The sequence below is a fragment of the Epargyreus clarus genome, unplaced genomic scaffold (assembly GCF_041222505.1).
Source record: "Epargyreus clarus isolate Ecla_fem2 unplaced genomic scaffold, WU_Ecla_fem_2.2 ptg000003l, whole genome shotgun sequence".
Taxonomy (NCBI): Eukaryota; Metazoa; Arthropoda; class Insecta; order Lepidoptera; family Hesperiidae; genus Epargyreus; species Epargyreus clarus.
In genome coordinates this window covers 4,978,056-4,994,527 of record NW_027332211.1, presented here as the reverse complement: position 1 = coordinate 4,994,527, position 16,472 = coordinate 4,978,056, and the positions used below count along the sequence as shown (strand labels likewise).

Below are 16,472 nucleotides of genomic sequence, written 5' to 3'. Positions count from 1 at the left end.
TAATCAGCTTAGGGACCAAAAATTGACTTAGCTAGCATGAATAGTGACGCTATATTTGTATATAAGCGAAATAATTTATTGTATATTATACCTACCTACCCACTTAGGCACTGAATTTCGATAAGAAGGTCTTAATGATAGTGAGTTCAAGAGATAAGTTATATATAGGAAAATGTCAACTAACTAACCATCCGTATGTGCGCTAATCAATGAACAATGAATAAAATGTTCAGTCTGATTCGTGGTTAAATTTATTATAATATATAATAAGAAATATGCACGGCACTAGACCAAGAGAATGTACAGAGAACGAAGGTATAACTACAAAGCCAATACCCGTTCTAGTCGAGCGCAACCGTTACGAAATCAGTGCTGCATGAAAATTACGCTGCGTCGCTACTGCTACTGCTACTAATACACAAAACACAAATTACTTATTCCGTAATCAATAATAATAGGTAGCTATTTTGCATATGCACTTTACATATGCAAAATAATTATAATGTAAACGAGGATGATGAGGACGATCAGTAACATTAAAAATCAATAATTAGGTAACTTTTTATGCGTACGTCTACATTCGCTAATCCATTTTGATAATTCTATTGGATTTCATTGAAGAATTTATTATTATTTAGTAATTAAAATTATAAGCACGGTGTTAAAGTCCGTGCATAGATACGTATAAATAGATTACGAAGAGCGACCGATCCGGTTGCGGTGAAGGAAGGAGATAGATACAACGCGACATGAATCACTTCTCAGCGGGCGTATAGGGAGGCGCACGGTGCGGGCGCGGGCGGCGCGGGGAGTTCAGCGTATAGCCGAACGGAACGAAACGAACCAACGACAAAGTACAACTAAAAACAGTTGAACAGTCATCCGCGGAGTGGCAGCGTGCGTCGCTTGTTTCTGGAATTTACGTTCATCCAAAATATTACAACGGATAGATAATATAAATAATTACATACACGTCGGTAATTGTTATACGCGAAAAAGAAAGTGGCGTTGTTGTAAGGTAGTGCGAGTGAGACGTGAGTGACGATATTGAAGGTGTGTGTGTGTGGTGGCGTGGATCGTCGCGCAATTATTAACGATGATTCACTTGCGCGCGGGTGAAATGCAGCCTATCGGACTTGTTGACATATGTTTAGAAGGGGTAAACAAATGATATCTAAACAACTCCTTGGATAATGGTGGACTGATTCATTACACCGCGGTAGGTAAGACATCTTTTAAATCGATTAAATACAATAATAGTGTATTCAATGCTTACGGAATTATGGAACTGGACAGCTATTTGGGCTAGCCTAGCATATATTTTCACTCGTTTACGTTCGATCGATGGGTCAAGGACAATAAGATTTTGGGTAACAATAGAAAATAAAATATTATTTGATTGTGGAACGTAATAAGGCATTCGAGAATTATGTAGCAAAGAAATTGAGATTTTATGCTATTTCTTTATCTATGTGGAAATTATTTGAAATAATTTATAATTAAATTCGTTGGCTATATTGTGAAGAGTTATTACTTATATGTGTACCTATATTACTGATCTATTTTACTAATATATTGGACTACATTTTTTGGTTATTTGCGTTTTATCACTCCAGATAGCTATGTAATGACAAAGCGTATACCTACCTAAACTTACCTATATCTGATGAATATTAGGTATTTGCTTGGCTTGTAAATTAGACTCGAACATATAACATATATTAAAATACTACTGAACTTACATGCAATATTATTATTGTGACCTTTATTATTTACATATGAAAAAACATATTTTTAAATATTTTAATTAAATAAAATCGAACTACTAAGTACCTAATGTGAACATATAAACAAGCCATTAAGCCGGTGGAGGCTCAGTGCGGCAGCGTAAGGTGCTAGTGATAGGTGGAGGCAAAACAAGCTGGCGGCGTGCAGGCGGCCGACACAGGCGTCGCCAGGGCCGCCTGGCCTGGCGCCAGGCCGGCGGGCGGCGGCCGACCGCCGGGATTCCTTTGTCTCGTTACAACACCGATCGCCGCACTGCCGCACCGTCCTTCATAATATATCTACCTGCTGCATCTCATTACCTCTCACATGGGAGACTCCGAGTTGCAATATATAGTGCTCTAATTTTATCCGCGATTGTAGAACTTATGTGTTAGAAAATAATCTTGCCAAATACTATTTAAAAAAAAAAACATTTTGTTAATACAATTGGTAGGAATATATTCTCAGTTATTTGCAACTGGTTAATAAAAAGCGCACACCAGTGGCGAGGTACAGAATCCGATATTAGTAGATCCGCCCGATCGCCGATGGAACGAGCGACTCATGTTTGTGTGCGTAGTGCGTACTGCGCTTATTTTCTGGCTCGTTATAAACGAGTAGAGCGGCTTGCCTGTCTTCGATTCTGAGAAATTGTAACGCCTTCTTGGAACGCAGCAACGCAGTCGTCCACGAATGCCTCGAGTGAGCGCAAAGCGAGGTCGCCATCCGTACTGTACCACTACATGTATACGGACTGTGTTTAAATAAACACCCACACTCGCGAAACACTGTTCTCACATCTTACTCGCTTACTTCATGCTTGAATACAATATTTTTATTAACCTGTAGTGTTAGTAGGCAGTTTATTTAATATACTGTTTCTGTAGCTAGGAAATTGCAATTATCACTAGAATGTTATTTTAACATTCCATATAGTGTGTGATACAAATGTTTAAGATACGTAGATAATGTCTAAAAAAATTGTACAATATAATAAGTAAAAATATATTGGACTACATGTTTGAAATAGATGAACATGAAACAATTTATAAAATGTACACCGCGCGTAAAATCGGGGATACCCTTGTTCATTAGGCCGTTAGCGCGTGTTGGTAGCTACGTCACGGTGATGTCACGCCGCACACTCATAGACATAACATAGCGCGGCACATGCGCCGTGGGTGAACTCATCCCCGCGCCACTTCGCCACCTCGCTGCGTTCACTAGTATTCACTACTTGTTGACGGTACGATTCAAGTTAACGCTTCTAAAACATAAACCGTGATTTAAGCATAATCGTTAACGGTATTAGGTAAAATGGCGTACAGTTGTTCTTGTTATTAAATAGCTTAAATTAACAATCATAAAAATTCTTCGTTAAGATGACAAAATAGCAGTTTGGAATTCATTGAAATACAGCGCCAAGTCGGACCAATCAGTTTAAAAATAATAGTAATAGGCACTTACTAATGATATAAGTAAGTAGAAATTCTTATGTACATATGAAAAGCAATAAAACGGGTTTGACAATTATTTCACTACTAAAAGCTAACGATATTAACTGAACAAGAAAATATTTTGTTCACAGACTTTAATGAGAATGCGAATTACCTTAAGTAAAAATGAATTTAGCTATATTATTTTATTAAAATAAAAGCATATTACATGTATAGAGTTTGTCCATATGCTTATAAGCATACATAATATGCTTATGAATATGGATAATAAATAATTAATCTAACCTACTCTAATTTACGAGAGCCAAGCGAGTAACCTTTTACGGGCTGGAAAAAAAAGATGCGTGTCAATGTCGGATTTCTGCGACACAATAATAACTTTAATAGTAAATAGCAAGCATGTACATGCTACACTGTATCAAGGCAAAAGTTAAAATTACGTCAGAGGTTAACAAAGCCAAGGGATTATTTGACCGATTAGGTCAATATTTATTGACCGTTTGCGTTGCAAAATAACTATATTGGGTTATAAAATAACCATGTCCAAAGAAACAACAGACATCATACATAAAGAAAAAAATCTAAAGATATCATTTTAAGTATTATATAATTACTAGTTTTTGCCCGCGGCTTCGCCCGCGTTTAAAAGAAATTAATATGACATACTAACATACATAAAACTGTAAATTCGTACCTTCATTAGAATGGCAGTGGCGCCATCTGGCGAAAATTGGTCGTACCAACTATGAAACCTTCGTGGGCTCATGGACAACAACTTTGCTAAAGATCATCACTTGATCAGATGCCTATGCATTTACGATTCAATCCTTACTAATATCGATTAAAATAATCGACTTTTTGTCCGATTAATCGATCTTAGATCGCCATCTCTAGTTCCCGTGGGATTTCCGGGATAAAAACTATCCTATGTCCTTTCTTGGGGTTTAGACTATCTTTGTACAAAATTTCATTAAAATCGGTTTAGTGGTTTGGGAGTGAAGAAAAGACAACCAGACAGACAGACAGACAGACAGAGTTACTTTCGGATTTATAATATTAGTAAGGATTATCATACTAGTTGTTATATTTTATAATATATATTATTGACATAATACTATATTTTATAATAAGATATTATTGACATAATACTTAAAAAATATTTATCCTCTTTCAGGCACAAAAGTCGCGGGTACGATGCCGCTGACACAAGAAAAACGTTTGGACAGTAATTTCACCAATAACAATGATCACAGCTATCTTCACAAGAAGTTTAAGAAAATGGCATCTACTGTGTCGGTTTTTCCTTCGAATACATCCAAGAGCGAGGAAAACCGACACAGGGAATCAAATGCTACTTGCAATTCTTCAATCTCAAATGGAAGCATTGCAGCAGCTCACCCAGAAATAGAAAAGATTAAGGAACAGTACGATAAGCAAATTGCTAATTCAGAAAGAAATGTACAAATTAATTTTAGTGATGAAAACTCTAGGTTAAGTGATGTAAATAATATTGTTCAAATATCTGGTAAGACCAGTTTTCCTGAAGAATTTCCAAATAAGACTGAAAATCTTGAAAATGATTTTATCAAGGATACTTACAGTGGTGGAACGGGCCGCTATATATGCCCTTATTGTAAGTTATCATGTGCCAAGCCTTCGGTTCTCCAAAAACATATCAGAGCTCATACCAACGAAAGACCTTATCCTTGTATACCTTGTGGATTTGCTTTTAAAACAAAATCCAACTTGTATAAGCATCGTAGATCAAGAACACATGCTTTAAGATTGCAAGGACCTGATTCGTCTACTACAATAAATGACGAGGATTTATCTGGTGGGTCTGAGAGTGATACATCTATACCACCAACCTCTTTGTCTGACACCGGATCAGATGCTTCAATAATTCGCATTGAAAACACAAGATCTCATGAATTTTCTTCTCCTGAATTGATAAATGATAACAGTGCGCCATCTATAAGTCCAAATATTCCTTTAAATGATAACAATAAATCAAAAACAATTTATAAACCTAAGTTCAGAGCAGCGTTTTATCAAGGCGTTGACGAAAAAGATAAGACAAAGAAAACAATTTCCTCGAATGCGGACTTTCTTACGGAACATATCTCTAAAATTATATCAGATAATGAGGCCATTGTTGATGTTATTGAAACACCTTTACAAAAAAAATATGGTAAAATAAAACAAATTGCCGAGAGCAAACAATTTATGCTTGACACTGAAATAAAATCAGATGTTATACCATTAAACTTAACAAAACATAGCAACGAGGCTGATGGCACATTTAGAAAACGATCTCACTCGGAAAGTTTCACAAATTTTGAAGATCAAAAACATCATTTAAACCCTGAAGGTTCAATTATAAAAGATCTTTTGCTTAAGAATAAAACAAATGGTTTATCCAATGTTACAAGTGAATTGTTAGATGGCCTCGGACCCCTATATGTTTGTCAATTGTGTCAAATTATATTTAGAAGTGCTGACAATTTTGAAATACATAGAATGTATTACTGTAAAGGTAGCATTGCTAATAGTCCAACATCTATTAATATGGTTCAAAAAGATGCAAAAAACACAAGACCAGAAAATGTATTCATGAGAAGTAATTCCATCAATGTTCGATTGCCAGAAACTCAAGTTAGTACAGCTACTAAAGTAAATGTTTGTACAAAATTACAGTCTTTAAAAATTAAACCAGATAATCTTGTTATAACAAAGTCTGAATATAATGATGTAATTGCACCTTTACCATCTCCAGGCCCATTACTTGGCAATACTCGACTTGTGGATACAAGAGGATCGTCTGATATTAGTAGAAAATCCGAAAATTTGAGAACAAGAACTAAAGATTCTAGCCCAAAACGAAAACCTGACAGTACGTCTGAAGCTTATAGCCCCAGTATTGCAGAGATCTCAGCTCCACGTTCTGCAGATTTATATTTACAACCTAAGATACGGTGTATGGACACAAATCAAATAACTTTGCGCTCAATTGAGGAAATTTCGCAACATATGAGACACAGTTCTACTTCTCTTCAAATGTTTGGAGGAGAAGTTAAAATAGTTGACCATTCAGGAAGTACAACTACATTACGCATTGAGCCTAGTAAAAACCAACTTTCTCCAATTATGGTACAACAAAATCTTTCGCCTTCGAAATTTGCAAATGACTCTGAAGCAAGTAGCGTGGTTGTTAGATCAGGATTACATTCCGGTGGAACAATAGTTCATAATCCTCCCACACCAAAGGAAATAATAAGTACGCCACAACCTCAGACTCCCAGAATCACAATGTCAACTTCGGCTCAAAACTTGCTCAATATTCACGATATTACTCATTTTCAATTTCCACCTCTTAGTGCTATTACAGCCTATAATCCCCTAACTTTACCCCCTCTTAGCCCATCTTCATCACCCAATGGAGCTACTACAATCTTACACGGTGGAAAGTTAATTCCCCATGTGCCAGGGATACCAGGACCAAATACACCAGGCGTTTTCGTTGGAACTTCTAACATATCAACAAAAGCTATGAATGGCGATGTACATAAAATTTCTTTACAGACACAGACTGATCAATTTCAAGATTCTTTGCGAGTAAAAAGTCCTGCAGGAAAGACTTCCATCGTTTCTAGTATTGAAAGAACTCTTAGTGTACGAAGTCCTAATTTGAAAGTCTCCAACATAGAGCCGGATAATTATAGTCAAAATAGGGATAGCACTAATCCCGATATTCAACATGTGTCGGCGTTACCTATCATAAAAATAAAAAATGTCGATGATGCAGTAACATATACATCTAATATAATACGCACATCGACAGGCAGACAAGATGGAGGTCTTAAAAGAGGCCTGGATGGACTCCCTAGATCTCCAGTTCTAAAAGAAAATACAAACTATATTATGACCAAAAAAGCTAAAGAATATAACCATCAGGTTCCGTCTAAAAGTATTGATATAAAATCGGAGGCCAACGAAATACGTAATTTCAATTTTGAAAACTTGATAACGAAAGCTGAAATATATAATAATCAGATCCAAAGTTCATCTGAAGTTCAAAAGAATACGAATGCACTTGAAACGGATCACAATTCAATTCCGAATGAACGGTCTGAAACATCATATTTCCAGAAAAATTTAGTAGTAAATTCTAACGCAGAAGAAAGAAAACCAAAATTTTTGCGTCCATCCACTTTACCCCTCAAACCTGGGACGTTTACGCCGAAAAGACACCATGGTATAACGCCGAATGCGAATACAATGCCATTGGTGTCCCCAGAAACGCCTCGCCCAGCTAAGGCTTACGGTCAACTATATCTAAACGGAAATGCATATACGTACTTAGGCCTTAAATGTTCTACTAAAGTCTTCTATTGCACAATTAATCGCCCACAGCCAACATACGTACCAAATCAACATTTTCTGTCTATGTACAGTAATTGGCAGGTAAATAAAGCAAGTTTAACAAATAAATAATAATAATACAATGCTGAATTGATGATTGTGACATGAATGCATGAATATGTTTACAGTTATTATCAGAGCTGACGCCAGACCCGCTGGGATTGTCAGCATCGTCTGCTATGTCTCTATATGACTCACGTCATCGACCGCAGAACGTGGCCGTCTCTGTAATCAAACAGGATCTTATATTGACTCATTCATCGCAATGGAATAAAAATGTAATAAACGATAAAAAGGTATCATTTTATAATTTAAAAAATAATCAAATTAAAGTAGAATTACGAAAGTCACTTTTACCTTTGATAAAATTTTAGCAACTTGAAATTTTTTTTAGCAGAAATTTACTTAATTAACTTTTCTTGTAATAATAACTTAAATAATCATGTGTATTAGCTAATAATAAAGTACTAAATGTTTCCAGATCATTTCGTCCGTGGATGCTAAAAAGGTCGAGGACGCTAAAAATAACCCCTTTGACAATACGACAACTCCAAAAAAAGAATTAACAGGGGGTTTTGAAAGCAATGAAGAATATACATACGTTCGAGGTCGAGGTAGAGGGCGTTACGTATGTTCAGAATGTGGAATCCGATGCAAAAAACCTTCAATGTTAAAAAAACATATAAGAACACACACAGATGTGCGACCATATACATGTGTCCATTGCGCTTTTAGGTAACTTTTATTCTTTATTACTATTTAATTTATTAATCAACACGAAAGGTATTGCATTGTACCTATGAGGTGTGTTTCATATTATATGTATTTAATGAGGCATTTATTAAATTTTCAGTTTTAAAACCAAAGGGAATTTAACGAAACACATGAAAAGCAAAGCTCATTATAAAAAGTGCTGCGAATTGGGTATAAACCCTAACGAAGGTAATGATGGTGAAGGAGCGGAGACAACTCAATGTTCAGGCGAAACGGACGATGAAACTGAATCAGACGGTGATGAAGGGAACGAAGGCGAAACAGAATCAAGCGGTAGGTTTATTATAAGCAGTACATTTATTGTAATCACGTGTCCTTACATAATCACATTTTTGAACTATATTATACATTGCTATTTGTTTACTTCATTGAGCGACTCGAATTTTAAAAACTTAAATTCAAGTATTTTAAATTGCCTAGTTTGTTGTTTTGTTTTGTTTTAATGCGCTCTATAGCAAAAAAAAACAGATTTCACTTCACACTCTAGCATTTGATATAGTCTATGGTTATAACCCATAAATACCTGTAGATATCTGGAAAATGGTGTCCTGATCAGTGAATATTAATAGCGAGTGCAGTAATAAATCTTCTAATACAATAAATCTTCTGGTCAACAGAAATTAACTCTACAATTTTTAATTAACTGTAAATTTTATGTTCCATTCCAGATACAGAAATATATAAATCGCGTTTGCCAGAACATGAAGCAGCCCACTGTTTGTTGTCTTTAGGAGGCAACAGGCCTGCTACATCTGCTACACCGGGTTTAATCACCAGTGCTAGACCTTCAACTTACCCTTATACACCAATCGTGATGGATAGTGCCACTATGGACTTTATTCCAGAACTATCACAAACTACGAGAAACGTAGTTGATACGGGAATGGATATTGACAACGAGCCGATGGATCTAAGCAAAACAGACTTAAAAGTTTCTAGTAACATACCTGAAATACCAACCGCCAGAGAATCGAGTGTTCTTGCATCACTTGCATCAAACACAGCTAAGTTGCCACAACATCCAAGCCAATGGTCTAATGGTGAACCTATGTTGCATACGTATTTGACAGAAAGAGCACTTTTGGACTCAAAAATAAAGCAGAGTCAAGTAACGTGTAACTTAAGCAAAATACGTAAAATTGAAATTCAAAACTCTATGTTTAAAGAGAATGATGTTGAAAACGTGTCTGTATCTAAAACGAACAGTATAATAAACCATGTAAATGATAATATTCCCAAGAAAATATCCATAACAAAAGACGATTCTGCAAAATCAAGTGACGATTCTCAATTGCCAAAAGCTACATCCGCTGACGTTAAAAGAGCTCGTACTCCTAGTTCTGGATCTGAAAATGCAAAACATGTAGTCTCAGAGTATTTAAAACACGCTAGAATAAACCTAATTAAAACACGGGACGAATCATTACAAAACCAAGTAGATAATTCAAGCGATGATAGCAATGGTGCTAAAACTACCGAAGAAAAAGCTAAGATAGAAGATCTTAATGTTTCAGAGGATGATTCAATGAAATTTCCACCACAGGATCATGATCCAGTTGCGCGTAAAGTTGTCATAGGTGTTGGAGGTGTGGCGTTTAAAGTAACCAAAGGAAAAGAGTTCGAAAGTGCTCAATCTTATTCACCGGGAAGACTTATGGAAGATGGACGAAGGGTTTGTGATTTTTGTAATAAAACGTTTACTAAGCCCTCTCAATTGAGATTGCATCTCAATATACACTATATGGAAAGACCATTTAGATGTAGCGTTTGCGCTGTCAGCTTTAGAACAAGAGGACATCTTCAAAAACACGAACGCTCCGGTTCACATCATAATAAAGTTTCTATGACTTCCACATTTGGGGCAGCGACATCGTTTAATCCACGACCTTTCCGCTGCTCTGATTGTAATATAGCGTTTCGAATTCATGGACATTTAGCCAAACATCTAAGAAGTAAAATGCATGTCATGCGACTTGAATGCTTGTTTAAACTACCTTTTGGTACGTTTACGGAAATAGAGCGAGCGGGTGTAAGTTTAACAGACATCGATACGACTGATTGCGCCAGCTCCTTAGATAGCTTGCAATCGCTAGCGCGAAAATTGCACGAGAAAGATCCTACGAAACTGGAATACCGCGAGCCTAACGGTACGATGGCAGCGATTCCTTCTGCAGGCAGAGATTCATCGGAAGATGAAGATATCGCCATGCCTTCGGAAAAGACATTTGAAAGTGAAAAAGATAGTGAGATAAAAATAATTGAACCTAGTGATGTTCAAGATCCAGAAACACGAGTTAATTATAGTGCCACAGATAATTAGTGCCAAAATTATATTAAGTAGAATGTTTACGTGCAATTTTGTTTTTTTTTTTATTATTGTTAATTTAAGATTTAATTATTCTTACTGGGGTTTGACTTGAAAAGTGTGAAAACAAAATGATGCGCTTTAATTATATACATATTTTATTTCAATGTAATTGTGAAGTGTCTTGTAAATATGTATCTCAAAATTAATTAAAGTTGTTATATTTGCTTCCATTATAAGGCTTACGTATTGTTACATAAGTAGCTGTAAGTAGAAATAATGGAAATTGTTAAATGTTCGTAAAGAAAAGTCATAAAAAGATATTAAGTCAAATTTGTCTAAAATATTCGTACAGAAACGTTTGAGGTCCATTTATAGATAAAAATGCTTCAAATATCAATGAAACATATTTAACATATTTCAAAAAACTTTTAAATTCATAAGTACCATTACTCTTTTGTATGTATTTTTATAAAATATATACTAACTACAACGTATTTACACTGAGTAACGTCTACTTCCAAAATCTTTTATCTTAAAAATAATTGGCATATCAACTTCCGTAAACGAAATTTAGATAAACATAAGATCCTTGAAGAGTCTTCCATATCGAAAATAGTACTTGTGCTAGATACATGTTTTATACTAGTTACTCTTCGATTGGGTAAATATTTGACCGGCATGAGTGAGTATAACTCTATACATGAGGGTGACGCATGCCTTGCGTCACTTAAAAATAATATGAACGTTTTTTCATAAAGCAAAGTACCTACTTTTATTATGATTTCTTCGTAATAAAACTTTTTACGATCTTATTCCTTGTAACGTCGCTATGTGAATATGTAGGTATACGTATCTATCAGGATAATTGGTGATTATGATATTAAGTAAAAGAAAAGGTTTGTGTAACAACTCCATACGTATGCACTATATTATATTACTGTAGGAGGTATATCATGACCCAACTATTTTTAAAATATTTGTATCGAAACTTAAATGAAGGCCAAATTAAGAGTATATTAATAAGCTTCAAAACATATCACTTATTAATGCATTTTTTATAAGTTACAAAAATGTTTCATTCAAATGTGATTGTACTCACTATAACATACTACTTGTACTGTGAAGAATTAGTAATCTCTTTCCTGTCGCGCGTGTTTACAACCGCGCGTAACTTACTTGCAACTTATGTTACATACACACACATGCACATGGGTCGTAAATATTCTGAAGCAAGCTAGCGAGTTAATTCCATGTGTGTGGGTGCGGACGTAAACTCGCGCAACAGGAAAAGCCCCCTAATCCTATGCATGACCCGGCATGCATAGGATTAGGCATATGCATTAACCGGTTTTTATACACTTGATTTGAATGTATACTTAATAAGTGAAAATACATGTACCATCTGTGATGCAACAAAATTATTAAATATTTTGTATCTTATGTAGCATATTATTATATTTTTACACTTGAATCAAAACCGATTATTTCAAGCCATACAACAATAATTAAATTTCATGTTCCAATATACATTTTATAAATGTGAACATTTTAATATGTAACACAAATAATTGAACCGAATTGTATGCATTGCATCATTGCAGCAGATTTGTTAAACTTTCATTTTGTGATGATACTTAACTTAAAAGTTACATTTAACTTTATCTGTCTTCTAATTAATGGCGCGATAACAATGCATACAAAAACTCATTGAAATCACTGATCGGGCAATATCCTAAGTTACTTTTGATAAAAATATATAAACAAATGATGTGCATATCTAAATTAAGACAGACTTAGACAATGTAATGTCTCTCAGTCCCTATTGAAACTCATGACGGCAGGACTTGTTTAGCAGCTTGATGTATTTCAGATTGAACTAAATTGGAGCTAAAATATACTTTTTATTTTTTTTACGGTATATATTATACTTTGTATATAAAATCTGGATGGGAAAGATTTTGTTGTAATCCAAAGCGAGAAAATATTGATTTCTCCTTAATACTTATTTGGGGGCGTTGACCACATGGATGATTGCAATAATTTTCAATTAGTGCTCATGCTATTTTCACAAGTTATTTTCCAGTAAGTGAAGTAAAATCCTATATCATATATGGCAACGGAAAATGTAACTAATAACTATGTAATATGTGTACATTGTAAGATGTTAAAGCTATTTTATATACATCTTCATGTTCTGATGAAAAATTATAGTAGTCAGATTCAGTCTTCCAAAAACAAACGCTTTTTACACTGAACCAAGATCGTGCATTACCAGTGTTGTTGGTACAGGACGAGTGGTCTAGTAGAGGAACACCTAGTATGGATAATATTTCGATATCTATTTAAATCCAGAACCATATCATGCAGCCATGCAGGGCATGGCTGAGTGATATCGTTATAAGTGTGCCACGGGATTGTCTACAATAATACTTAAATCTTACCTTCATTGGCTCAGTGCTCGGACGACGATTCTTTGTAAAAGACTTTTAAGTTTCCCCTAAAAATAATAAGAAACAAATAAAAAATATCATATATGACCAAGAATTTACAAGCAAAAGAATGTTTAAATTTACCTATTTAATGTGGTATCCGAAAAGGTGGTTTCAGTGTTCAAAGTTTGGGTTCAGTTTAATACTATCTATATATCACGAGTATTTAATCACTTATGACCAGTATAAGCGATAATTGAATTGCTTGCATAATATTATGATTAATTACCAGGACATTTGTTTGTCACTGTCAAGATTTTAGAAATATTAAAAAAAGGAAACCTTTAACCAACTTCCAAAAAGAAATAGATTCTGTTTGTCTGTATTTATTGTTGTCAGTTACTTTTATTGTACTATCAATTGGCAGCTTTTATACATTTGCGAATCTGGCCCTTATTTTATTCGGTAGTCATTTTTCACAATTTTTTGAGAGGGTTAAAATATTGCATAAAAAAAAGATTCATTAATGTATATATTTTATTAATTATATTATATTATATAGTGTTATTGCATTGTAAATACTATACATAAAATATTTGGTGAAGTTATAAAAGTAAGTGTTTAGAGTTTTACTTATATATACAGTTATTATATATACATATTTATAAGGTAAATAAAATACAGGCTTGTCAAATATTTACCCATTTATTGTTTACTATACAAACATTGTATTGATGAATATTTTACGATAAGATTAAAGTGAATGTAAAAGGTATATAGTGTTTATTTGTATCCTTAACTGCATGTTACCGAGCATCAAACACAACCCCTGAAATCTGAGTTAAAGGAATTATTGTTTTATACACACATTAATAAACAAACCTACTATTCAAAGAAATCCTTAAAACGAATTAACAGACCAACAATATTTATATATAGACAGCAACAATTCGATACCTCTTTCTCCTTTTTTGTCAAATGATTATGTTTTCTTACCAAAAATGTTTTTGCCAACTTACTGATATAAGAAACCTACAAATAACTTAGCCAATAATTGGAAAATATCAAAAAGGATACATCTTTTTGTTCTCTTCTTGTACATAATTCTGTAACCACATTCTCTGCATCTGATTGGATCTCTTGGTTTTATCTCAATCTCTTTATGACATTCTGAAAATAAAAAACATAAATTTTATAAATAAAACTAAATACTTTAAAAAGTTTAGCCTCAAGTGCAGTCAGTTTTGTTTTCAGTTCTTAATATTAGAGGAAACCAGTGCTAGCATTGGGAAAGTTATGATGGGATATGATATAGGTGGTCAAGAAGCCTAACTAGTTCAACAATAATAATAAAATCAATATCAGCGTATTCCATCCATTTAATCATAAATGTACCAAAATGTCTCTTAGCTCTGATGCTACAATTAGGAAGTCATAATGGAAATGAAATACTAAAAAAATATTACAAATGAAGCAAACTAAATACTGAAGAACAGAAAGCAATGTTTTCGTCAGGGTTAATTGAAAATAAGGAGATTATAAAAATATATTAAAAATTTTGAGATAATAAAGTAAAAATGTTCAGAGTAAAGATCATCTATCAACATAATTATCATAATACAACAAATTGTAAATTCCTGGGAATAGTATAACTGCAATTCAAATTATTTTGAAATGCATTATGCATACTTAACATTTCATCATGCTTTGCTTAGTTGACAAATTTAATCCTAACTAATATTGAGAGTTTGATTGCTACTTTCACTTACCTATATAGGTGATAGGTGATAGATAGTTACAAAACCAATTGTCATGAAATTTTGTTCACACGTTGGCAAGGGTTCAGAAAAGAATATAAACTACCTTTAATCCCCATGGAAGCAATATTCCCAAACAATAGATAAAAAGCTCCGAAAGCGAGCTTAGCCACAACTAAAAGCTAGACAAAGGATAAAGTCAAGCAATTTGATGTTATATAAATTATAACAAAAAAACAATGTATTACATATTAAAACATGTATTACAAATTAAAATGCCCATTATTACAAATTAATCTATTCCTTATTAACCTACCAAGGATATGATTTCACAATTGTATAAAATATTATTAATTATTATTGGGTGTAAGACAGTAAAAAGTTAGAGTACAATAGTATTTCGTCTTCAATATTTTCTAATCCGGGCGGCTACTTTCAGGAGGATGCATTTACCCAAACCACATAAGGAAAACAAACTATGAAATCTATAATTACAATGAATAGGTGCACAAAAAGATGTCATACCTACTACCTACATAAAATAAAAAAAAACATGTTACAAGGTGTAAAACTTACAGAACTTACATGTGACATAAATATACATTGTACTGGTCCTTGAAATAAGTTGACTAAAAATACAAGTCTTCAAGATTTTCAAGCTGGGGGTAAAGATTTCAAATCTTGCCAGGGGTACTCATGACTAAACTACATACTAAAACTACTACGAATAAAAGTTACCTCCGCAAACGTAGATCATAGGCACTTTGGTAACAGAATCTTTGTTGCCTGTGTCTGCCATATTATAGATACACTTATCACAGAGTACCTTTTATGTATTAAATACTCTTGGTACAGTCTAGTCGTTTGTATAGTGCAGTTGTTAACCTGCAACAGAAAATCACCAACATAAATATTAGCTCAAATGAATAGTATTAAGATGACTTTCTTTTTACGAAGGCACAAAGTTAAATCGAAACGATACATCACTTCAGCTGAAAAAGGAAATGTGCTCCGTTTTCACTGGCTTCAATTCGCCTATATATTACTTTATTTTTTGGCGTTAATTCAATAATATTATTATTGTACTTATTTCATTATATCAAACTGGCGCCAGGCTGTGATATTCTTTGACATGAGTTGAAATGACATGTGCGTCTCTAGATTTTTCTGTTTTCTCAATTGGCATATTAGCAATTGGCATTTGGCAATTTGGCATTGACATGATGACATATTGATTTGACAGTTGGTGCATTGTTGCAAGTGTAAAGTGCAATTCGTTCGAGTAAGTTGGGACTTCATACCCTCAGAGTAATGACATGTTCATACCCACCGGTCTTTTATATGCCGCGTCAGCGTTTGCAATATGGGGGTGGGTAGGGATTATTCGGGTCTCGAGGATACCCTCTTAATTTGCCCGGGCAAATTCTCTAAGGGGTGAATACCCCCCGGATTTTTATTTATACTTTCATAATAATATAATATTATAAATAATATTACATATAACGTAATAAGACAATAGGGAATATGCACATTTTTATTTTATTATTTTAAACCACTT

At 34.0% G+C, this 16,472-nt stretch overlaps 2 protein-coding genes across 3 annotated transcripts; one reads left to right on the top strand and one right to left on the bottom strand.

The window, feature by feature from the left end:
• Positions 1 to 831: 831 nt before the first annotated feature.
• shn (zinc finger protein schnurri) lies at positions 832 to 12,044 on the top strand. Of its 2 annotated transcripts, none has more exons than XM_073084598.1 (6): positions 832 to 1,223; positions 4,399 to 7,688; positions 7,775 to 7,924; positions 8,128 to 8,381; positions 8,500 to 8,693; positions 9,089 to 12,044. In XM_073084598.1, exons 2-6 carry the CDS (start codon positions 4,419 to 4,421, stop codon positions 10,738 to 10,740), a joined length of 5,520 nt encoding a protein of 1,839 aa, XP_072940699.1. In that variant the 5' UTR covers positions 832 to 1,223; positions 4,399 to 4,418; the 3' UTR covers positions 10,741 to 12,044. The 2 variants fall into 2 exon arrangements, with proteins under 2 accessions (XP_072940699.1, XP_072940690.1); XM_073084589.1 differs by having other exon boundaries at positions 833 to 1,223; positions 7,775 to 7,942.
• Positions 12,045 to 13,843: 1,799 nt separating this feature from the next.
• Positions 13,844 to 16,083, bottom strand: Rpb12 (DNA-directed RNA polymerases I, II, and III subunit Rpb12). Its single transcript, XM_073084582.1, has 4 exons — positions 15,902 to 16,083; positions 15,653 to 15,799; positions 14,235 to 14,327; positions 13,844 to 13,986 (listed from the first exon to the last, which is right to left on the bottom strand). Exons 2-4 carry the CDS (start codon positions 15,711 to 15,713, stop codon positions 13,964 to 13,966), a joined length of 177 nt encoding a protein of 58 aa, XP_072940683.1. The 5' UTR covers positions 15,714 to 15,799; positions 15,902 to 16,083; the 3' UTR covers positions 13,844 to 13,963.
• Positions 16,084 to 16,472: the final 389 nt, after the last annotated feature.

Coding starts and splice junctions, on each gene's coding strand:
- shn (XM_073084589.1), top strand. CDS start 4,419: ATGCCGCTGACACAAGAAAAACGTTTGGACAGTAATTTCACCAATAAC. Junction 7,689..7,774: donor CTATGTACAGTAATTGGCAG/GTAAATAAAGCA, acceptor ATATGTTTACAG/TTATTATCAGAGCTGACGCC. Junction 8,694..9,088: donor AGGCGAAACAGAATCAAGCG/GTAGGTTTATTA, acceptor GTTCCATTCCAG/ATACAGAAATATATAAATCG.
- Rpb12 (XM_073084582.1), bottom strand. CDS start 15,713: ATGGCAGACACAGGCAACAAAGATTCTGTTACCAAAGTGCCTATGATC. Junction 14,328..15,652: donor TATGATCTACGTTTGCGGAG/GTAACTTTTATT, acceptor TTTTATTTTCAG/AATGTCATAAAGAGATTGAG. Junction 13,987..14,234: donor CAAGAAGAGAACAAAAAGAT/GTATCCTTTTTG, acceptor CTCAGATTTCAG/GGGTTGTGTTTGATGCTCGG.